A 19,482-nucleotide genomic window follows, 5' to 3' on the forward strand; every position below is an offset into this window, starting at 1 on the left:
GAGGGGGGGGTAAGGGCGGCCCCTCCATCACCCCCCCCCAAGTACCTGAGGGGGGGTAAGGGCGGCCCCTCCATCACCCCCCCCCCAAGTACCTGAGGGGGGGTAAGGGCGGCCCCTCCATCACCCCCCCCACCGGCCTGAAGCAGCCCCGTCCCTCCCCAGTACCTGAGGGGGGGGGTAAGGGCAGCCCCTCCATCGCCCCCCCCACACACCGGCCTGAGGCAGCCCCGTCCCCCCCAGTACCTGAGGGGGGGTAAGGGCAGCCCCTCCATCGCCCCCCCCCCCCCCCACCGGCCTGAGGCAGCCCCGTCCCCCCCAGTACCTGAGGGGGGGGGGTAAGGGCAGTTTCCTCCGTCCCTGCGGGACCAGCCCCCCTCCCTTTACCTGGGGTGGGCGCGCCGAGCCGAGCCTCCTCTCCGCGCTGCAGGACCGACTGGCTGCCTGGAGGAGGCACCAGCTGCCTTAAATTTAGAGCGCTCGCGGGCAGGGGAGGGGCGAGAGGGCGAATCCCGTCCGCGGCGCGTCACCCCCCGCCGCTTGAAAGCCCCGCGCGCGCCCCCTCCCCGCCCCATTGGACGGAGCGCCTCTCCTGAGGGGGCGGGGCCAGGAGCGAGCTCCGCCGTTTTGGATAGGAGCAACTTTTTCGCCAGCAGCCAATAGAGGTGGGTTCCGCGCTGCCTCAGCCCCGCCCCCTGCTGTAACCCTCGGTCATTGACCTCCACTAGACCACGTGGAGTCTGCAGCCGACTTCCTGGCAGGCGGTTGCGCGGTACTGGCAGGGCCGGGAGCTTTGCTCAAGGGAGGTGGGACATAGGAGGGGGTCGGAGGAGCTGTCACCACAGCGGGGGATTGTCTCAGTTAGCATAGATTGCTTATAAACATGGTTATAATCGGCCAGGGGCAGCAAACAAATTGCAGACCTGCTGGTAATAAATTGCATAACCTGCTGGTAATAAATCACAAGCAGGGGATGACAGATACTGGGAAAGTAAGCATTGGGGAACAAACAAAGCAGAACAGCAACAAAGTCTACAGCAATTTATTGCAGGCAGTAACAACTCTTGGAGAAACTGGTGAGTCTTATGATAGGGAGTGATAAGTGGGGGATGGTCATGGGGCTGTGCAAAATGGGCCATATGCTTGACCCTGATGCCTTCTGGTTAATGTTTGAACGGGTGGTTTCAGGAGCAGACTGGGTAAAGAGGGTATGGGGTCTTCAGCTGCCTCCCTCCCTGCCTTTTGGGGTATAAAGGGTATGGGCTCCCTATCAACCTCTCGTGAGAAACTCAAGCTGTTTATAGGGTGCTGTGGGATGAAAAAGCATCAGATTATGATACCATAAAGGCTGCCATTTTAGATCAGATGGGTCTGTCAGCAGATCGATACAGCCAGAAGTTTTAGGCAGCCAGGTGGTCACAGGGGACAAGACCTAGGGGCTTTGCACAAATTATTGGATTGGACCACTGGGTGGCTGAGGCCAGGTGAGGGGTTGGGGAGATCATGGACTTCATTATTTTGGAATAGCTTTTGCAGTGGCCACCCAAAGTCACTAGGTCTTGGGTGCGGAAGGCACTAACCCACTATTCTGGAAGCCACTGTTAAATTCACTGAGGAGTTTGTGGAAGCTGGTGTCCCGAGTAAAACAACATGTTCATTTAAAGAACATGACCTGGGGAGGAAAGATGAGGAACTACTGACTACAAGTTTCAGAGTAACAGCCGTGTTACTGATGAAGTGAGCTGTAGCTCACGAAAGCTTATGCTCTAATAAATTGGTTAGTCTCTAAGGTGCCACAAGTACTCCTTTTCTTTTTACTGACTACAAAGTGCTGGAGAAGAAAAGAGAAGAGAGGAAGGACACCCCACCCACAAATTGCCAAACTGTTTATCAGTGTGGGGGCTCAGGACATCTGAAAAGGGACTGCCCCTATGTAGACGACAGTAACTCCTCATTTAACGTTGTTACGTTGCTGACCAATTAGGGAACATGCTCGTTTAAAGTTGTGCGATGCTCCCTTATAGTGTTGTTTGGCAGCTGCCTGCTTTCTCCACTGCTTGCAGGAAGAGCAGCCCGTTGGCGCTAGCTGGTGGAGGCTTGGAACCAGGGTGAGCCGGCAGTGCCCCTAAGTTCCCAGTGCAGCAGCTGCCCAGCAGGCTTTTCAATTGCCAGGCAGTTTGAGTGCCCGCCCCCCGCTGGGTGCTGCTCTTGCTCTCTGCCTTGGAGCTGCTTCCAGGAGCTTCCTGCTTGTTGTGCTGGGGGGGGGGGGAGAAGGGATGCTGATGTCAGGATGTCCCCCTCCCCCTGCTCCTGTACCCCATCTCCACAGAGCTGGGGGAACGTGACAGGGCTCAGGATGGAGGGAGCTTGCTGGCAGCAGCTGCTGTTTCAACTTGTTGATCTACCTAAAAAGGCAGTGTACTTAGAGTGGGATCAGTGTACTTAAAGGGGTAATGTGTGTCTCTCTCTCTCACTCACACACACACATGCAACCCCCCTGGCCCTGGCAGTTTGGAAAGTGGAGGGACTGGTGCACCCCAGTGGGATAGGGTCATCATCACGTTCAGTTTCCACAGGGAATGTTTGCAGCTACTGCCAAGCATCTATTGTGTCTCTTCCCTCCATTTGTGCTCCTTGTAGAGTGTGAGGCTACATTAACAACAATATGTTAACACTTGAGGGCTCAGACGAGTGCTAGTTTATCATTTAGCAGTAAGGCATTCCCTGGGAAATCACCCACTCTCTTCCACCCTCTGACTCCACCACCTCAACCAAGCTTCACAATCATCATTGCTGTGTACAGTATTAAACTGTTTGTTTAAAACTTATACTGTGTGTGTGGCCAGCACATCCCTCAGCCCACGCAGCTACCCGCAGCCCCCATTGGCCTGGGACGGCGAACCGCAGCCAGTGGGAGCTGCGATCGGCTGAACCGGCAGATGCTGCAGGTAAACAGACCAGCCCGGTCCGCCAAGGGCTTTCCAAAGATTGCCGATCCCTGCTATATAATGTCTTTTGTATGGCAAAAAAAATTTCCCTGGAACCTAACCCCCACATTATTACATTAATTCTTATGGGGAAATTGGATTCGCTTAACATCGTTTCGCTTAAAGTAGGATTTTTCAGGAACATAACCACAACGCTACGTGAGAAGTTACTGTATAATCTTGCCAAGTTCAGGGGGGAGAGGGGAATCTTCAGGAAGCAATTAAAGCAAGCACTTATAGTCTCTCTGAGAGTTGGATGGTGACAAGAGACAGGTCTAGAAGATTTTGCTGAGGGATGCTTGTTGGTTAGGACACTGGGTGCTGGGAGAAAGATTGAGGCTAACGTATCCACAGGGAAAGAAAAATCTCCCAGTGGCCTGGGTGCCTTTGGAAGTTGGAGGAACATTTCAGAGGAAGCAGGCGGGAGTTGTCAAGGCATTGCCCCAATCTGTGTTAATTATGACAAATCAGAGCCCTTTTCCTTTAAGGAAGGAGAGAAATGCCTGAAGAACCAAACGGCTAGAGAGTGAGAGACCAGGGGAGATGCCAAGAAGCCAAAGTAGGAGCTAGAGAAAGAAGGAACAGGACAGACAAGGCAGAAACAGATGTTGGGGTTATCCTTGCCACTGGAATGCACCTTTTGTGGTAATGGGACAGGAAGCTGCCTATGACATTGTAAATAAAGTACACTGTGATGAACCTACAAAAGAGTATTATATGAGGACTGCTTGCAAAGAGAAATCCAGGTGACTAAGCCCACACTTCAACAGCTCTGGTCCTGGAAAGACTCACACACGCTTGATTTTACAATCAAGTAGTCTCATGAAAATCAAGTGTTTGAGGAAGACTGCAGAATTGGGTCCTACTGGAGCTAGTCAGGACACTTATGCTGAAATGACATTTTGGTAAAATACTCTTGTTAAAGCCAAAACATTTGGTGATGTGATAGTTTCCACAAAATCCTCATCAGGAAGGTTTTTGAGATAGACAGACAGAGTTACTCTACAGCCAGGTGGTTAAGGTTCTGACCTGTGCTGTGGGAGACCTATATTCAAATCATTGATCTGCCTGATTTAGAGTGATCTGGAATGGAAAAGCTACTCTTAATCAGGGAGAGCAGGGACGTGACCTTGAGTCTGCAACATGCCGGTCAGTAGCGCTAAGGGAACAAAACCACCTTTTGAAACCTTGAATATTTTTGCAGAACAGAATTGTCATTTTCTAACAAATGACTCTGTCCTCTGTTGGTGATTGTGATGTTTTTCCATAGACAAAGGGAAAACATTTACCTTGTGTCTGGATGGCCTTTATTTTAGATGAAAGGCAATAACAAAGAACGTAGAAATGTAAAATCTTCACAAAGGAAGAGAGCAGTGTGGTTTTGTCTGCACTGGACTTTTGTCAGCAAAATGTTTGTCATTCAGGGGTGTGAAAAAAACACATACACCCCCGAACAACAAAAGTTTTACCAACAAAAAGTGCCGGTGTGAACAGTGCTTTGTTGGCAGGAGAGCTCTCCCACAGCTGTGTCGCTAAAAGGTGCGTAGTGTAGACATAGCCTTGATGTGTGTCTCACTCTGTAACAGCAGTGTTGAACTACTGATACAAGTGAGTGTTTACTTTCTTCTTAATGGTGCCGTAGTTATCCCTGTATACAGCACAGTACTCTTCCAAGTTTCTACCAAAAATATAGTGTCTCTAAAAATAAAAATTATTCAAATCCTAATGTGCATATCAAATGTTGCAACAGAGAGCAGAGTAGATGTTTCCGCTATACAATTAGAAACTAACTAGCAACATACTGACAGGTTTCAGAGTAGCAGCCCTGTTGGTCTGTATTCGCAAAAAGAAAAGGAGGACTTGCGGCACCTTAGAGACTAACCAATTTATTAGAGCATAAGCTTTCGTGAGCTACAGCTCACTTCATCGGATGCATTCTGTGCTTTCAGGTCAGTGCAAAACAAAGCTCATAGCCTGCATCTACGCTAGAAAACATTGTAGCTGCAAACATTAGCCAGCCCTGCCAGCAAGAACAGTAGACGTACTGAGCAGCAAAAAGGTAGTGTGGCCTACTAGATAAGACACTGGACTCACTTAATTCTCCTCCCATGTAGGACTCCAGAGATGCTAAGTAGGGCTAGATGATAAGATAAAAAATGGCTGAGTCTTATCTACATTATAACGTCTGTCATTGCTGCTAATGGTGGAGCAATATGAAGCGGGAATTATGGCTACAAAGTTTGCTATGATAGACAAGGCTATGTGCAGCATAAAAGATCTTACTCTCTCCAGTGAAGGAAAGTGTGTCCACACCTGTCTTTTGCTATGATTCTGCAGTCTCCAGAAAGTGGAAAGGTATGCAGCAGATCTCTCTGTGTCTTACTCCTGCTGCCTACAGAGGAGGGACTCTAACCAACACCAACTTCCTCATTGTAACTGTGGTAACTTTGTAGTAGTGGTGCCTCCTCACACAGACCTTAGCTGCCAAAGAACCTGATGACATTTGCCTACTTATCTGAATTTTGAACAGAACATTTGGATACTGCACTTTTCATGACTGCAGTCTGCCTGAGTCACTGTGTTGGAGGCTGACTCCAGTGGGCTGTTGAGTCAGATTTTACTGCAAATGATCTAAAATGCTCCCGATTACTGATACAGCAGAGCATATAAGCAGTATTTAAGAAATTGGAAACATAAAGCCTATGGTCCATTTGCTCCTGCATCTGCCTTTGTCCTTGGCCAATACCTACTGTTCAGGGGAGGAATATGGAATGCTTGAGAATGGAAGATGATCTGGTGGCACACTCCACCAGGAGTGCCAGAACCTCCCCTGCCCCACCTCTTCGCGCCCCCACCCCCGCCTTTCCCCACCCTAGATTTTAAAAAGGCTGGGTCATTTTATGACCAATTGGTAATAACTTTTGTCCATGTGCCAATTAAAGCAAATCTCTTTCATTGCAGAGTGTAAATTGATCCCCTGCAGCTGTTGGGAACAAATCCTCCTCTCCTGGGCACAGCTGCCCCAGTAGCCAGCTGCATTGTAGAGGAGTGTGCTTTGCCCTAGTCTGAAGCATTGCCAATAATACATACACCTTCCAGCCAAGGATCATGGAGAGTTTAACAAACATTGTGAATTTATCCTCACAGTCCCCCAGTGCAAGATAGACCAGTGTTACAGACTCCATCTGACATATAAGGAAGGTGAGACACAGAGAAGCAACTTGCACAGCATCGCATATTGTCAGAGACTGGGACATGGGCAGTCATGCCTCGTGGTTGGAGCAGGAATTGGTAGCCAAGAACGGTAGTAATTAGCTCTGACCCCTTGAAGCAGTGAATGCCACAGGATGGCTATACCCTTTGTGAAGCATTTCCCTTGGTTGGTTCTAAACTCGTGTAGAGTTAACTTAATGGAGTGTCCCAGGGTTCTCATATTATCAGACATCATCCAAGGGATGCACTGGTTGACTGACGGTTAATGGAATACAGAATCATTCACCTCTAGGTTATTGTTTCATATCCAACCTAGGTCAGTGGAGACTAAAAGTTCTTGCCAGGTGCTGGCTGTTCAGTGGCCTTTGTGAAACGAGTTTGGAGAAGGGGGGGTTCGGTCTCAGTCCAATTGCAATGTAAACAAATATTCACACAGTGAAAGTCACCGCCACAACTGGATTAATTAGCTGCCTCAGCAGAGAGGACTGACCGACTGGGAGTGAAGAATGAGGAACCCCTCTCGCTTCTGGAATTGGTCCCTCCAGGTCAGAGGAGAGGCACATGGGTAAAGCTGCCTGATGTCTTTATTCTGTACAGACAGGTTTCCAGAGTTGTAACAGAAATAGGGCCAGGTCCTCAGCTGGTGCAACTCAGGATAAAGTTACAGTAACAGATGCTACAACACTGTCCCTGCCCAGGACAATATTCAGATCAAGACTTGACCAGTTACAGCAAAGTCACACTCAGGCAAGTCAGCTTCCTGTCTCAGTGTTCCCAACTGCAAATCTTGCCTAATAATAAAAATACTGTGCCCGTACCTGGCCCTGTCTAGACTATATAATTTTAAAGGGTGTTTTTAAAATAAGGTAGCTGACATGTGAAATCCCAGCATAAGATAGTGTAGTTTTTTGGGGGGTTTTTTTAACCTCAATGTAGTTTTGAGCCACCACTCCTCCAAGACAATACAGCTCACAAAGTCCAGGCCTAAGCACTTGAGAGCTGGAGATAGCATTCTCAGTGAATCTGGCTGTGGAACAAACTTCTGGAGATCAGGTGAATACAGTTTGACCATACTGAGGGAATGCTGTAAAACTTTCCTCTTTGCAAAATCTTTTCCACTATAAGCAGACATTCACAATACTGACACTCCCATCTGTCCCTGAGCCCTATCCCAACCAGCCAAAAACCAAAACCTGACCCCAAAGATGAAGAAAAGCCAGAGACTTCAGGAAGTCGACCTGAGAATTAGCTTTCGCTATTGATTTGATGTGGAAAAGGTGATGGGTGGCAAGATAAAACCCTCAGATAGATGTGGCTGGTTGAGGGACACCTCCCCGCCCCAACCTACCATCCACATCAAGGTAAAACGACAAGTCGCCTTGTCTAAACCAGGATTTTGCAGTATGTTAGCTATCTCACTGTAAAAAATCCCCACTTTTTCTTGGTGTAAGCACAAGCCATAGACCTGGTTCCCCATGCTCTGCACCTAGTGCAGTCATTTACTGCATTGCAAAATGCGGTGAAATGCTACCAAATCAGGATGGAATCTTTTTAACGCCCACCTTGTGCCAGTATAAATGTCTGGACAAGGTGCAGGGTAACAGAGAATCAGGGTCTGCTGTGTCTGTATCTGTAGATCTCAAAGCACCTGACCCAGTTGAGTATGTTTTACAGATAACACAAGCAGCGTAGATGTGAAGCTGTTTATCTAAGAGGGGCTGTGGTTCTGTGGATGCAGGTCGGGCCTATTACCGCAGAGAGCAGTGCTCTCTTCCCAGCTCTGCCACAAACTTCCTGTGTGGCCTAGCACAAGTCACTTATCCTTCCTGTGAATGGGGAAGTACTGTTTGCACTATGTTACCTTCCTCCCCCCACTTAGAAACTTGACTAAATACATGTTGGACTGTGCAGAGAAAAATGAAAGTAAAAATAGCACCTTGTTATTTAGCCAGACTGTTCCCCATGTGGAGTGAGTCACATCTGCTGACTTAAGCAGCAGAGCCTGATCTGGATCACTTTTTTCTCATGTTTGTCTTGCAGACCCAATGCAGAGATGAACTGGAGTCTGTTCTGACTCACATGCTATCCACAGAGTTGTTAACTAATGTTCCTGCTGTAGAATCATTATCACTGGTTGCCAGCACCCCAGGAAGACCCCAACTGCACTCCCGGACAATGACATGCAAGATAACTGGAAAAATGTAAACCTGGAAGTGGACAGATCTAAAGTTAAGTGCAGCATGAGGGTAATACACAAACTCAGGAAACAAGATGGTAAACAGCTTGGGGGTCAGAAAGAGGTGATGAGGACAGGATCATCCAATGGTCACAAGATAGTTTCTAAATGTAAGCAGGCCTGACTGTTTGTCTTTCACAATAAGGACTCTACACCACATGTAGAGTAAAAGGAACTTTAAGTCTTAGAATTGGATCAGATTCTCAGCTGCCATAAATCAGCAAAGCTTAAATTAAGTCAGTGGAGCAACCCCTATATACACCAGCTGAGAATCTGACCCTACTGAGTCAAGTTCAGGTCACTCTGAAATAATGGCCCTTTTGCAGTCTGATTCTCACTGCAGTAGAAAGAGAGAGTCTGGAGCATGGCGCCTGGTGCAAGGCCTGAAGCCTGAACCAAAGTCAGCAAAAGTTATGCAATAAGCAAAAGTCAGGCCCTGTCAAAAAAGCAGATGCTTGCCTGCAAGGTCACTGTCTGTTACATGAACTAGGCACATTGCTAAAGCAAACTGAATATGTAAACACATTCCTGACTAGCACAACTACACCCAAACCAAGCACAAGATAAATGGTTTGACGGAAGTGATGAATAGTGATGTTTTGTCTGAAACATAAGGAGTAAAGTGCAAAGACAGGTGGTGAATAGGGGCGTATCTCGCCTTAACCCTTTTTCAGCCTAGGGGGCAGCAAAAAGTTCCACTGCTGGCTGAGCTGAGTCCTTGCCACTGGGTACTCGGTGTGTTAGTGTACCTGTAAATATTGATCCAGGAAGCTAGTCCTGTGTCTTGAGGGCAATAAACCTGGCTGAGCACCTTTGCCACTGAACCGAATCTGTGGTCTTTCTGGGTATTACTGTCAAGGTCTGCTGGGCTAGCTATCTGCGTAGAGCTGAGACAGCACACGGAGAAAACACGCACGCCAACTGGCAACAGTCACAAGCACTGTATAACAAACCCTAAAACCAACCATGACCAGTGTATTTTTTTAACTCTGTGTTTACTGTCTTTACTATGCACAAAATTCTGTTTAAAATCCTGTTAGTTAAAACCTGTTATGAACACATTCTAACACAACGTGTTTTCCTAGTCTGGATGCAGCCTTTGCATTGTCATTTACACTGTACAAAGTGAGTGCCAAGTGGGTATATGATTTGCAAATGTTTTACACCCATGTTGCAAAGGGGTAAAAGTCTACAAAACGTGCAAGTCAGTGGAGAACTGGGCCCAGAATTTATAGCCTATATTATTCTCAAGCATATATGCTCTTGAACAAGAATTTTGATGGAAAATTAATTTGATGCAAAATTTGATTGACGCAAGCAATTCACAAGAGTGGGTCTATTTTCAGAACTCCAGCAAAAACAGCGGGTCTCAGCAGCTTCAGCTGTAGTTAAATCAACCTAACCCCTGGTGTAGATGCAGCTAGATAGATGGAAGAATGCTTCTGTCCTCTGTTGCTTGGGGAGGTGGTGTTCCTACAGAGATAGATAAACCCCTTCTGTCACTCTTGGCTGCATTTACACTATGAGGTTATGCCAGAGTATAGTCCCCGTAGTAGGCATGGCCTGAGTCAGGGGACCCAGTTACTCCACAGTTGGTCCCTGACTCTGCTGCAACAGGGTTAAAATGTTGCAAGGACCGGCCAAGATGTTAGCCCAGTTACAAGGACAAGGTTAAATCCTGTCTGTGCTCAACATATGAGCTGTGTTGTAACTGGGTCAGAGAACAACTGTGTTGTAATGAAACTAGGGAAAGCTGTGTTTGTAAGCAAGTCTCCTCACTGGATTAAAACTGAAGTGTAGATGAGTCCTTTTTGTCTTGGGACAATTTGGACAGAAAGCTGATGACTCAGTGACAAGTATATTGTAGACAAGGGTTAGGTCGCTGCGAGTTTAACTCGGCCCCAAACACATTAACAGTCACTAGAGCTGGTTGAGAATTTTTTGCCACAATATTTATTTGTTGGAAAATATCAATCTGTCTAAACAAACACTTTCCACAGGAAAGAGTCAGCTTTGATGAATTTTTCAACTTGAAAAATAAAAAAAAAGTTTTGAAATTGTCAAGTTGGTTCCTTTTGACACTTCCAAAATGAAGAATTCCAGTTTTCCACTTTAAAGCAACTTTGTTTTGAAATTTAAGCTAATTTTAAATTTAAAAAAAGTCAAAATGGAAATTACAGAAATAAAATGTTTCAGTGTATCTGAATTTATAGTTATTTGTTGGTTAATCACATTTTTTGAGATTTCAATTCTTCTTCCTGATTTGGGATGGGAATTTTTTTTAACAATCTTGGTGGTTTGTGTGTGTTGGGGGGGTGGGGTTGGTGGGACAGGAAAACTCTTTCCAGTCCAGCTCGAAGCCAGTCTTGTCACAAAGCCAGCTTTATTACAAGAACTACTACTTGACTTTCCCCCCAGAAACAGCTACTTCCCATGGCCTCAGTCCTTCATTCTGGGTGTTGAGCAAGTGGTTGGCCCAGTTGTTTAGCCTTTGCCAGTATGGCTGTGGTTATCTTGCAAACAAAGAGGAAGTCAGTTCAAGCTATTACATTAATAAGAAATTGTGTTGAAATGCTCCATTGAAATCTTAAACACTGGTCATCAGCCCAGTGGCATTCTGATACTGAGGGCTTGTCTATCTTAGTGCTGCCTACACACAGAAGTTACAGTATAAGTTAAATCAACAGACCTATTTCAGCTGAGTGCATTCACACTGTTAAGCTTGCATTGCATTAGTGACATCGCATTTCAAGGCTTTTGTTCACAGGAAATCATGCATGCAGCATTAGTTTAACATTCTGAATGGATAACACAAAGTACCTTGCACTGCCTCTGTGCCCACTGCATTCTGGGAAACTTGCTGTGGACTGTGGGATACCTATGGTATCTGAGAGCTTGGCTACGCTTGCGAGTTACTGCGCATTAAAGGAGCCCCAGGCGCACTAGCTCACTACCCATCCACACTGCAAGGCACGTAGAGCGCTCTGACTCCGCAGCTAGAGCGCTTTTGGTACTCCACCTTGGCGAGTGGAATAACGTTTGCTGTGCCCCCACTGGAGTGCCGTGGCGCCAGTGTGGACACCATGGTCTGTTAGTGCGCTCTGATCGGCCTCCAGAAGTGTCCCACAATGCCTGTTCTAGCCACTCTGGTCATCACTTTGAACTCTACTGCCCTGTCCTCAGGTGACCAACTGTCAGACCTGCCCTTTAAATTCTCTGGGAATTTTGAAAATCCCCTTCCTGTTTGCTCAGCCAGGCGTGGAGTGCTCTCAGCGAATCTTTCCAGGTGACCATGCCTCCATGTGCCAGGCGATCCGCAGTATGGAGCAATGGCAAGGTGCTGGACCCCATCAGTGTTTGTGGGGAGGAAGCTGTCCAGTCCCAGCTGCACACCAGCCGTAGGAATTACGATATCTTCGGGCAGATTTCAAGGAACATGATGGAAAGGGGCCATGACCGGGACGCACTGCGGTGCAGGATTAAAATGAAAGAGCTGTGGAATGCTTACCCCAAAGCCCATGAGGCAAACCACCGCTCCAGTGCTGCCTCTGCAATCTGCCATTTCTACAAAGAGCTGGATGCAATACTTGGGGGCGACCCCACCTCCACTCCAAGTACCAACATGGACTCTTCAGAGTCCAGTTCAACAAGGCAGGAGGAGGAGGAGCAGCAGCAAAGTGGGAGCGAGGGTGCTGAGGTGGAGGAAGACATGTCGGAATCCCTAGATGCATGCAGCCAGGAGCTGTTCTCAAGCCAGGAGGAAGGTAGCCAGTCGCGGTGGCCGGTGCTTGGGGAAGGACAAACACCAGAGGAGGTTCCCGGTAAGCGGCTTTTATTCTGGGAAGGAAGTTATTCTGTGCGGGGTCTTGGGGTGAGGAGGGTTAGGGCTGCATGCATGCCCTAGATACAGAATAGGGCGTTGATGTGCTCTCTCACATTGCGGTAATCAGCCTCAGTGATCTCTTCAAAGATCTCATCCAGAACTTGGGCAAAGCGCTTGCGCAGGTTTCTCAGGAGAGCTACTGTATTTGTTGTCCCAGTAAGGCTAACTTGTCTGCGCCACTGTGCCATGAGGTAATCAGTTAAGGTGAGCTATTATCAGCTGGAGAAAAAAAACCTTTTGTAGTGATAATCAGGATGGCCCATTTCCAACAGGTGATAAGAAGGTGTGAGTAACAGTAGGGGGAATAAATAAGCATGGGAAAATCGTTTTACTTTGTGTAATGACCCATCCACTCCGTCTTTATTCAAGCCTAATTTAATGGTGTCCAATTAGCAAATTAATTCCAATTCAGCAGTTTCTTATTGGAGTCTGTTTCTGAAGTTTTGTTGTTGTAGTATTGCGACTTTTAGGTCTGTAATCGAGTGACCAGGGAGATTGAAGTGTTCTCCGACTGGTTTTTGAATGTTATAATTCTTGACATCTGGTTTGTGTCCATTTATTCTTTTACATAGAGACTGTCCAGTTTGGCCAATGTACATGGCAGAGGGGCATTGCTGGCACACGATGGCATATATCACATTGGTAGATGTGCAGGTGAACAAGCCTCTGATAGTGTCGCTGATGTGATTGGGTCCTATGATGATGTCCCCTGAATAAATATGTGGACAGAGCTGGCAACGGGCTTTGTTGCGAGGATAGGTTCCTGGGTAGTGTTTCTGTTGTGTGGTTGCTGGTGAGCATTTGCTTCAGGTTTAGGGGCTGTCTGTAAGCAAGGACTGGCCTGTATTTCAAGATCTGTGAGAATGAGGGATCATCCTTCAGGATAGGTTGTAGATCCTTGATGATGCGCTGGAGAGGTTTTAGTTGGGGGCTGAAGGTGATGGCTAGTGGCGTTCTGTTACTTTCTCTGTTGGGTCTGTCCTATATGAGGTGACTTCTGGGTACTCTTCTGGCTCTGTTAATCTGTTTCTTCACTTCAGCAGGTGGGTATTGTAGTTGTAAGAATGCTTCATAGAGATCTTGTAGGTGTTTGTCTCTGTCTGAGGGGTTGGAGCAAATGCGGTTGTATCTTAGAGCTTGGCTGTAGACAATGGATCATGTGGTGTGGTCTGGATGAAAGCTGGAGGCATGTAGGTAAGTATAGCAGTCAGTAGGTTTCCAATATTGGGTGGTGTTTATGTGACCATCACTTATTAGCACTGTACTGTCCAGGAAGTGGATCTCTTGGGTGGACTGGTCCAGGCTGAGGTTGATGGTGGGATGGAAATTGTTGAAATCATGGTGGAATTCCTCAAGGGCTTCTTTTTCATGGGTTCAGATGATGATGTCATCAATGTAGCGCAAGTAGAGTAGGGGCATTAGGGGACGAGAGCTGAGGAAGGGTTGTTCTAAGTCAGCCATAAAAATGTTGGCATACTGTGGGGCCATGCGGGTACCCATAGCATGACTTGAAGGTATACATTGTCCCCAAATGTGAAATAATTATGGGTGAGGACAAAGTCACAAAGTTCAGCCACCAGGTTTACTGTGACATTATCAGGGATACTGTTTCTAATGGCTTGTAGTTCATCTTTGTGTGGAATGTTGGTGTAGAGGGCTTCTACATCCATAGTGGCCAGGATGGTGTTTTCTGGAAGACCACCAATGGATTGTAGTTTCCTCAGGAAGTCAGTGGTGTCACGAAGATGGCTAGGAGTCCTGGTAGTGTAGGGCCTGAGGAGGGAGTCTACATAGCCAGACAATCCTGCTTTTAGGGTACCAATGCCTGAGATAATGGGGCATCCAGGATTTCCAGGTTTATGGATCTTGGGTAGCAAATAGAATACCCCTGGTTGGAGTTCTAGGGGTGTGTCTGTGCAGATTTGTTGTTGTGATTTTTCAGGGAGTTTCTTGAGTAGATGGTGTAGTTTCTTTTGGTAACCCTCAGTGGGTTCATAGGATAATGGCTTGTAGAATGTGGTATTAGAGAGCTGTCTAGCAGCCTTTCGTTCATATTCTGACCTATTCATGATGATGACAGCACCTCCTTTGTCAGCCTTTTTGATTATGATGTCAGAGTTGTTTCTGAGGCTGTGAATGGCATTGTGTTTTGCACGGCTGAGGTTATGGGACAAGTGATGCTGCTTTTCCATAATTTCAGCCCGTGCATGTTGGCGGAAGCACTCTATGTAGAAGTCCAGTCTGTTGTTTAGGGGCCCCCTGCCGCTGATGGCTCTCCCCAAGGCACAGAAACCCAGAGGACAGTACAGCTGTGAAACAATCAGTCATGCTTGACCCTGTGCTTACTCACCATTTTGGGGCTCCCGTGGGTTATGTGTGCTTGCTTTGGGACAGGCAAATTATGCTGTTTTGTATACTGTGCTTGCCCTTAAGTACGGGGGAATCATTGCTCTGTCTGGTGTGAACAATGCTGCCTCTGTTAAGTATTGCATTTTGCCTTTACAGATGCAACCTTGAGATCTCAGCCGTCCGTGTTATCACTGGCCAAAAGTCTCCAAAGAATCAGAAAGAGGCCAAGTAGAAGCAAGGAAGACATGTTGCATGAAATAATGTGGCATTCAAGTAATGAAAATTGAAAAGTGCAGGAGTGGCAGGACAGTGAAAGGAGGATCCGCCAGCAGAATGAGGAATGCTGGCACAAAAGCGCAGTGCTCCAGCAGCAAAGCACGGATCGGCTGATAAGCATAATGGAGCGCCAAGCAGACTCGATCCAGGCGCTTGTAGCCATGCAGGTGGAGCACTACCATGCCCGACCACCCCTGCAGCCCTTGTCCCAAAACTCTTTCCCTTGTGCCCCCATGTCACCTCCAACCCACCTTCCCAAACATCCGGGTTCTTACCGTCACCAGCTCCAACACCTGTAGCTTCACCACCCAGCCCTGAAAACTACGACCCTTACCCGCTGCACTCAACCCCCATCACCAGGCAGTATAGCCATCCTGAAGTGTAGCACTCATTGCAGAACACTCCAGACAGGAGGCTGAGTATGATAGATAACAGGACATATGCAAATCTGTGATTGTACCGTTCTCTACCCCACCCCCTTGCTCTTTTTGTTTCCGAAGCAGTTGTGTTTCTTTTCAATAAATGGATTTTTTGGCTTTGAAAACATTATTTATTATTGCATAAAGTAAAAGATAGCCCAGGAAAGAAACATGCACTGCAAGTCAGTGTAGCAAACATAGATTCCTACTAACATTGGAACCAGTGCACTTCACTCCTGTGCAGGGCATCATACATTACTGGTGGCTTTCAGCCTCAAATTGCTCCCTCAAGGCAACCCTAATTCTTGCAGCCCTGCACTGGGCCCCTCTAATAGCCCTGCTCTCTGGCTGTTCAAATTCATCCTCCAGGTGTTGAACCTCCGAGTTCCATACCTGAGCGAATTGTTCACTCTTCCCTTCACAAATGTTATCGAGGGTACAGCACGCAGATATAACTGCAGGGATGCCGTCATCAGCCAGGTCCAGCTTCCCATACAGAGAGCACCAGCGGCCCTTTAAACGGCCAAAAGGACACTCCACAGTCATTCTGCACCGGTTCAGCCTGTTGTTGAACCACTCCTTGCTGCTGTCAAGGCTCCCTGTGTAGGGTTTCATTAAAGGGTAAGCGGGGTCTCCAAGGATCACAGTGGGCATTTCGATTTCCCCTATGATGATCTTCTGGTCTCGGAAAAAAGTCCCGGCTTGCAGCTTCCTGAACAGGCCAGTGTTCCAAAAGATGCGTGCATCATGCACCTTTCTGGGCCAGCCTGCGTTAATGTCAATGAAACACCCACGGTGATCCACAAGCGCCTGGAGAACCATACAGAAATACCCCTTCTGGTTAATGTACTCGGAGGCTAGGTGGGCTGGTGCCAGAATTGGAATATGTGTGCCATCTGTTGCCCCTCTGCAGTTAGGGAAACCCATTTGTGCAAAGCCATCCACAATGTCATGCATGTTACCCAGAGTCACGGTTTTTCTGAGCAGGATGCGATTAATGGCCCTGCAATCTAGCATCAACATGATTCTAACAGTCGACTTTCCCACTCCAAACTGGTTGGCGACCGATCGGTAGCTGTCTGGAGTTGCCAGCTTCCAGATTGCAGTAGCCACTCACTTCTCCACTGTCAGGGCAGCTCTCAATATTGTGTCCTTGCGCCGCAGGGTGGGGGTGAGCTCCTCACACAGTCCCGTGAAAGTGGCTTTTCGCATCTGAAAGTTTTGCAGCCACTGCTCGTCATCCCAGACTTGCATGACGATGTGATCCCACCACTCAGTGCTTGTTTCCCAAGCCAAAACACAGTGTTCCACGCTGGTGAGCATGTCCATGAATGCCACAAGCAAACTTGTGTTATATGCGTTACTCGAGTCGATATCATTGTCGGAGCCCTCACTGTCACTGTGGATCATGAGGAATAACTTGACTGCCAAATGTGACGTTCTGGCGAGACTCATCAGCGTACTCCTCAGCAGTTCAGGCTCCATTCCCGCAGACCAAAAGGGAAGACTGAGCGTGCAGTACAAAAAACGTTGAAAGATAGCACCAAATGTGAACGGAAGGACAGGGATTGCTGGGATGCAAACTGATGCATCACGGGGCATTGGGACAGGACCCAGAATGCCCTGCCCCCCCCCACCCCCTTCCCACAAGCCACAGCGCCAGAATGGGAAGAGGTGCTTTGTGGGATAGCTGCCCATAATGCATCGCTCCTAATGCCACTGCAAGTGCTGCAAATGTGGCTACGCCAGTGCGCTTGTTCCTGTCAGTGTGGATAGACTGCAGTACTTTCCCTACTGCACTCTCCGAAGGCGGGTTTAACTCAAAGCGCTTTATGTTTGCAAGTGTAGCCATGCCCTGAGGGAATTATGGGAGCAGAGGTCAAACGTCCATTATCACTTTCACTGGATTCCAGAATTTACTGGTGCCTGCACTATTTCCAAATTGATCTCTGCCAGCAAGGATGAGGGCCAAATGAATGCAGTGCGTTCTTGTCCACTGTTACAACAGGAAAGCAGATCCAGTGGCCACAGCACTGTGCTTGCTAGAGGAATCTGCAGGCTGAGCAAGCTGGTATAAGAGAATCTGTGCTTTGACGTTGCTCAGGCACTCCTGTAAGATCTAGCTTTGGAGTAGTTATACTTGGTGGACCAACACTTTTGGGCTGGTCAATGAACACTGAATGGTGGAACTGGATCACTTTGGGGGCCAACAGGGGCTGCAAAAGGTCACGTTCCTGGAATTGTGGGCTGAGCTTGCCCTAGCCCTGAAGCACAAGAACACCAGAATGAGAATATCCCTCGGCATGGAGAAGCAAGTGGCAATCCCACTATGGAAGAGTGTCACCCCAGATTACTATCAGTACTCAGGAACCAGTTTCAGTGACACAGTTGTGATGGAGGTCTACAAGGCTATTCAGCTCCTTTGGGGTTCATTTTGACCAGCTAACACATGTTCAGATACAACTTGCCCTAATACACCATTAGAGTTTTACAACTTGTTTGTTAAAACATTTTGATATGTTTAAAAAATACACTTGTTATCCTAGTCTAGACATGCTCTGTCTTGAACTGGGTGTTATTTCCCTGTGTGCTAAGTGGATGTAAAATGCTACCAAATCAGAACCAGCTGAGCCACTCTAGTGTTTTCAGTGTAGATCTACCCTTACCATGGCTGTTGAGGCCTTCAGCACTGGAGCTGGTTGAAGAAAGGTTTTATTTTGAGAAAAAAATTGAAAGCGATGAAAATGTTTTGTTTCATTTGAAACTTTTCATTTTTTTAAACAAAAAATTCAAAACATGTTTTCAAAAAGTTTCATTTTAGCCAGTTGTCACTTTTGTTATTTTTTTTCCCCCGCACTGGAAAAAAAATTGTGGCGAAGGGTAAAAAAGTGAATGAAAGTGGGGTGCTTCCCCCCCCACTATAAAAACATTTTTTTAATGTTAGTGAGACAAGGTGGGTAAGGTAATATCTTTTATTGGACCAACATCTGTTGGTGAAAGAGACAAGCTTTTGACCTACACAGAGCTCTTCTTCAGGTCTTTTAATGCTGACATTTTTCACAGAAAAACTTGAAATTTCAAAGGACCCAGCATGATTCCACAAAACATTTTCATTCCTTCAAAACACCTTTTTTTTTTTTTTCCGGGGGCGGGGAGCAAAATTTGTTTTATGTTGAAACATTTCAACCAGTTATATTGAGCACACATTATCCAAGGGACTAGATTTTAGTCACATTACAGGTTTCAGAGTACAGCCGTGTTAGTCTGTATTCACAAAAAGAAAAGGAATACTTTTGGCACCTCCTTTTCGAGTCACATTAGAGGTCACTTTTAGAGAGAAGTGTGCCCTCTTGTGTCTGACTGGTACAACTGCAGTTAGCTATCATGGAATCATTGAATATCAAGGTTGGAAGGGACCTCAGGAGGTCATCTAGTCCAACCCCCTGCTCAAAGCAGGACTAATCCCCAACTAAATCATCCCAGCCAGGGGATACAGTGTATGGTCTGTTTTATCTACTCCCGTAGCAGGAAGATTGTTGTGTTATCATTAACAATTTTCTAGAACTAAAAGAAAAGGAGTACTTGTGGCACCTTAGAGACTAACCAATTTATTTGAGCATGAGCTTTCGTGAGCTATAGCTCACTTCATCCGATGAAGTGAGCTGTAGCTCACGCTCAAATAAATTGGTTAGTCTCTAAGGTGCCACAAGTACTCCTTTTCTTTTTGCGAATACAGACTAACACGGCTGTTACTCTGAAACCTTTCTAGAACTAGAAGACTTTCACTAAATAGATGTTGGTCCTGAAGGGGCTGGAATGGAAGTGATGAGATCTGGCTTATGCAACAGGTTCAAGAAACGGAAGAATTTATTAGAGTGACCAGCTTGACACACAATGAAGAGCTTCTAATTAAAAATAATTAACAAACCTTTGATAATACCCAGTTCCCAGCAAGAAATTGGCTAATATCCCAGGCTTTACTGTAGGGATTTACTAAGGGATTGCGTGCTGGACATAAGGGAGCATTTCTGGCTACTCCGAGGCAGGATGGGACAGGGCAGGGCAGGGGAGGGGCGGGGCCTGATTCTCTTCTACCTTCCATCTTGTGCAGGGGGTGCAGAA

At 46.9% G+C, this 19,482-nt stretch overlaps 2 protein-coding genes across 7 annotated transcripts in view; one reads left to right on the forward strand and one right to left on the reverse strand.

Moving 5' to 3' along the window:
• Positions 1–490, reverse strand: part of ACSBG2 (acyl-CoA synthetase bubblegum family member 2) — a 37,843-nt gene extending 37,353 nt beyond the window's left edge. Inside the window, exon 1 of the mRNA XM_073324354.1 lies at positions 385–490. The gene's annotated coding sequence lies outside the window, so the exon portion shown is untranslated. The remainder of the gene's footprint in view (positions 1–384) is intronic.
• Positions 335–15,649, forward strand: LOC140903297 (uncharacterized). 6 transcript variants are annotated; one of them, XM_073324359.1, is made up of 4 exons: positions 739–1,073; positions 5,946–6,762; positions 8,238–12,254; positions 14,822–15,649. In XM_073324359.1, the coding sequence occupies exons 3-4, from the start codon at positions 11,726–11,728 to the stop codon at positions 14,950–14,952; spliced, it is 660 nt and encodes a 219-aa protein (XP_073180460.1). In that variant the 5' UTR covers positions 739–1,073; positions 5,946–6,762; positions 8,238–11,725; the 3' UTR covers positions 14,953–15,649. The 6 variants fall into 6 exon arrangements, with proteins under 6 accessions (XP_073180463.1, XP_073180460.1, XP_073180461.1 ...); XM_073324360.1 differs by lacking the exon at positions 5,946–6,762 and adding an exon at positions 6,795–6,944; XM_073324362.1 differs by lacking the exons at positions 739–1,073; positions 5,946–6,762 and adding an exon at positions 335–662.
• The last annotated feature ends 3,833 nt before the right edge of the window (positions 15,650–19,482 follow it).

The sequence above is a fragment of the Lepidochelys kempii genome, chromosome 25, assembly GCF_965140265.1.
Source record: "Lepidochelys kempii isolate rLepKem1 chromosome 25, rLepKem1.hap2, whole genome shotgun sequence".
In the NCBI taxonomy this organism is placed as follows: Eukaryota; Metazoa; Chordata; order Testudines; family Cheloniidae; genus Lepidochelys; species Lepidochelys kempii.

Coding starts and splice junctions, on each gene's coding strand:
- LOC140903297 (XM_073324362.1), top strand. CDS start 11,726: ATGCCTCCATGTGCCAGGCGATCCGCAGTATGGAGCAATGGCAAGGTG. Junction 12,255..14,821: donor AACACCAGAGGAGGTTCCCG/GTAAGCGGCTTT, acceptor TTGCCTTTACAG/ATGCAACCTTGAGATCTCAG.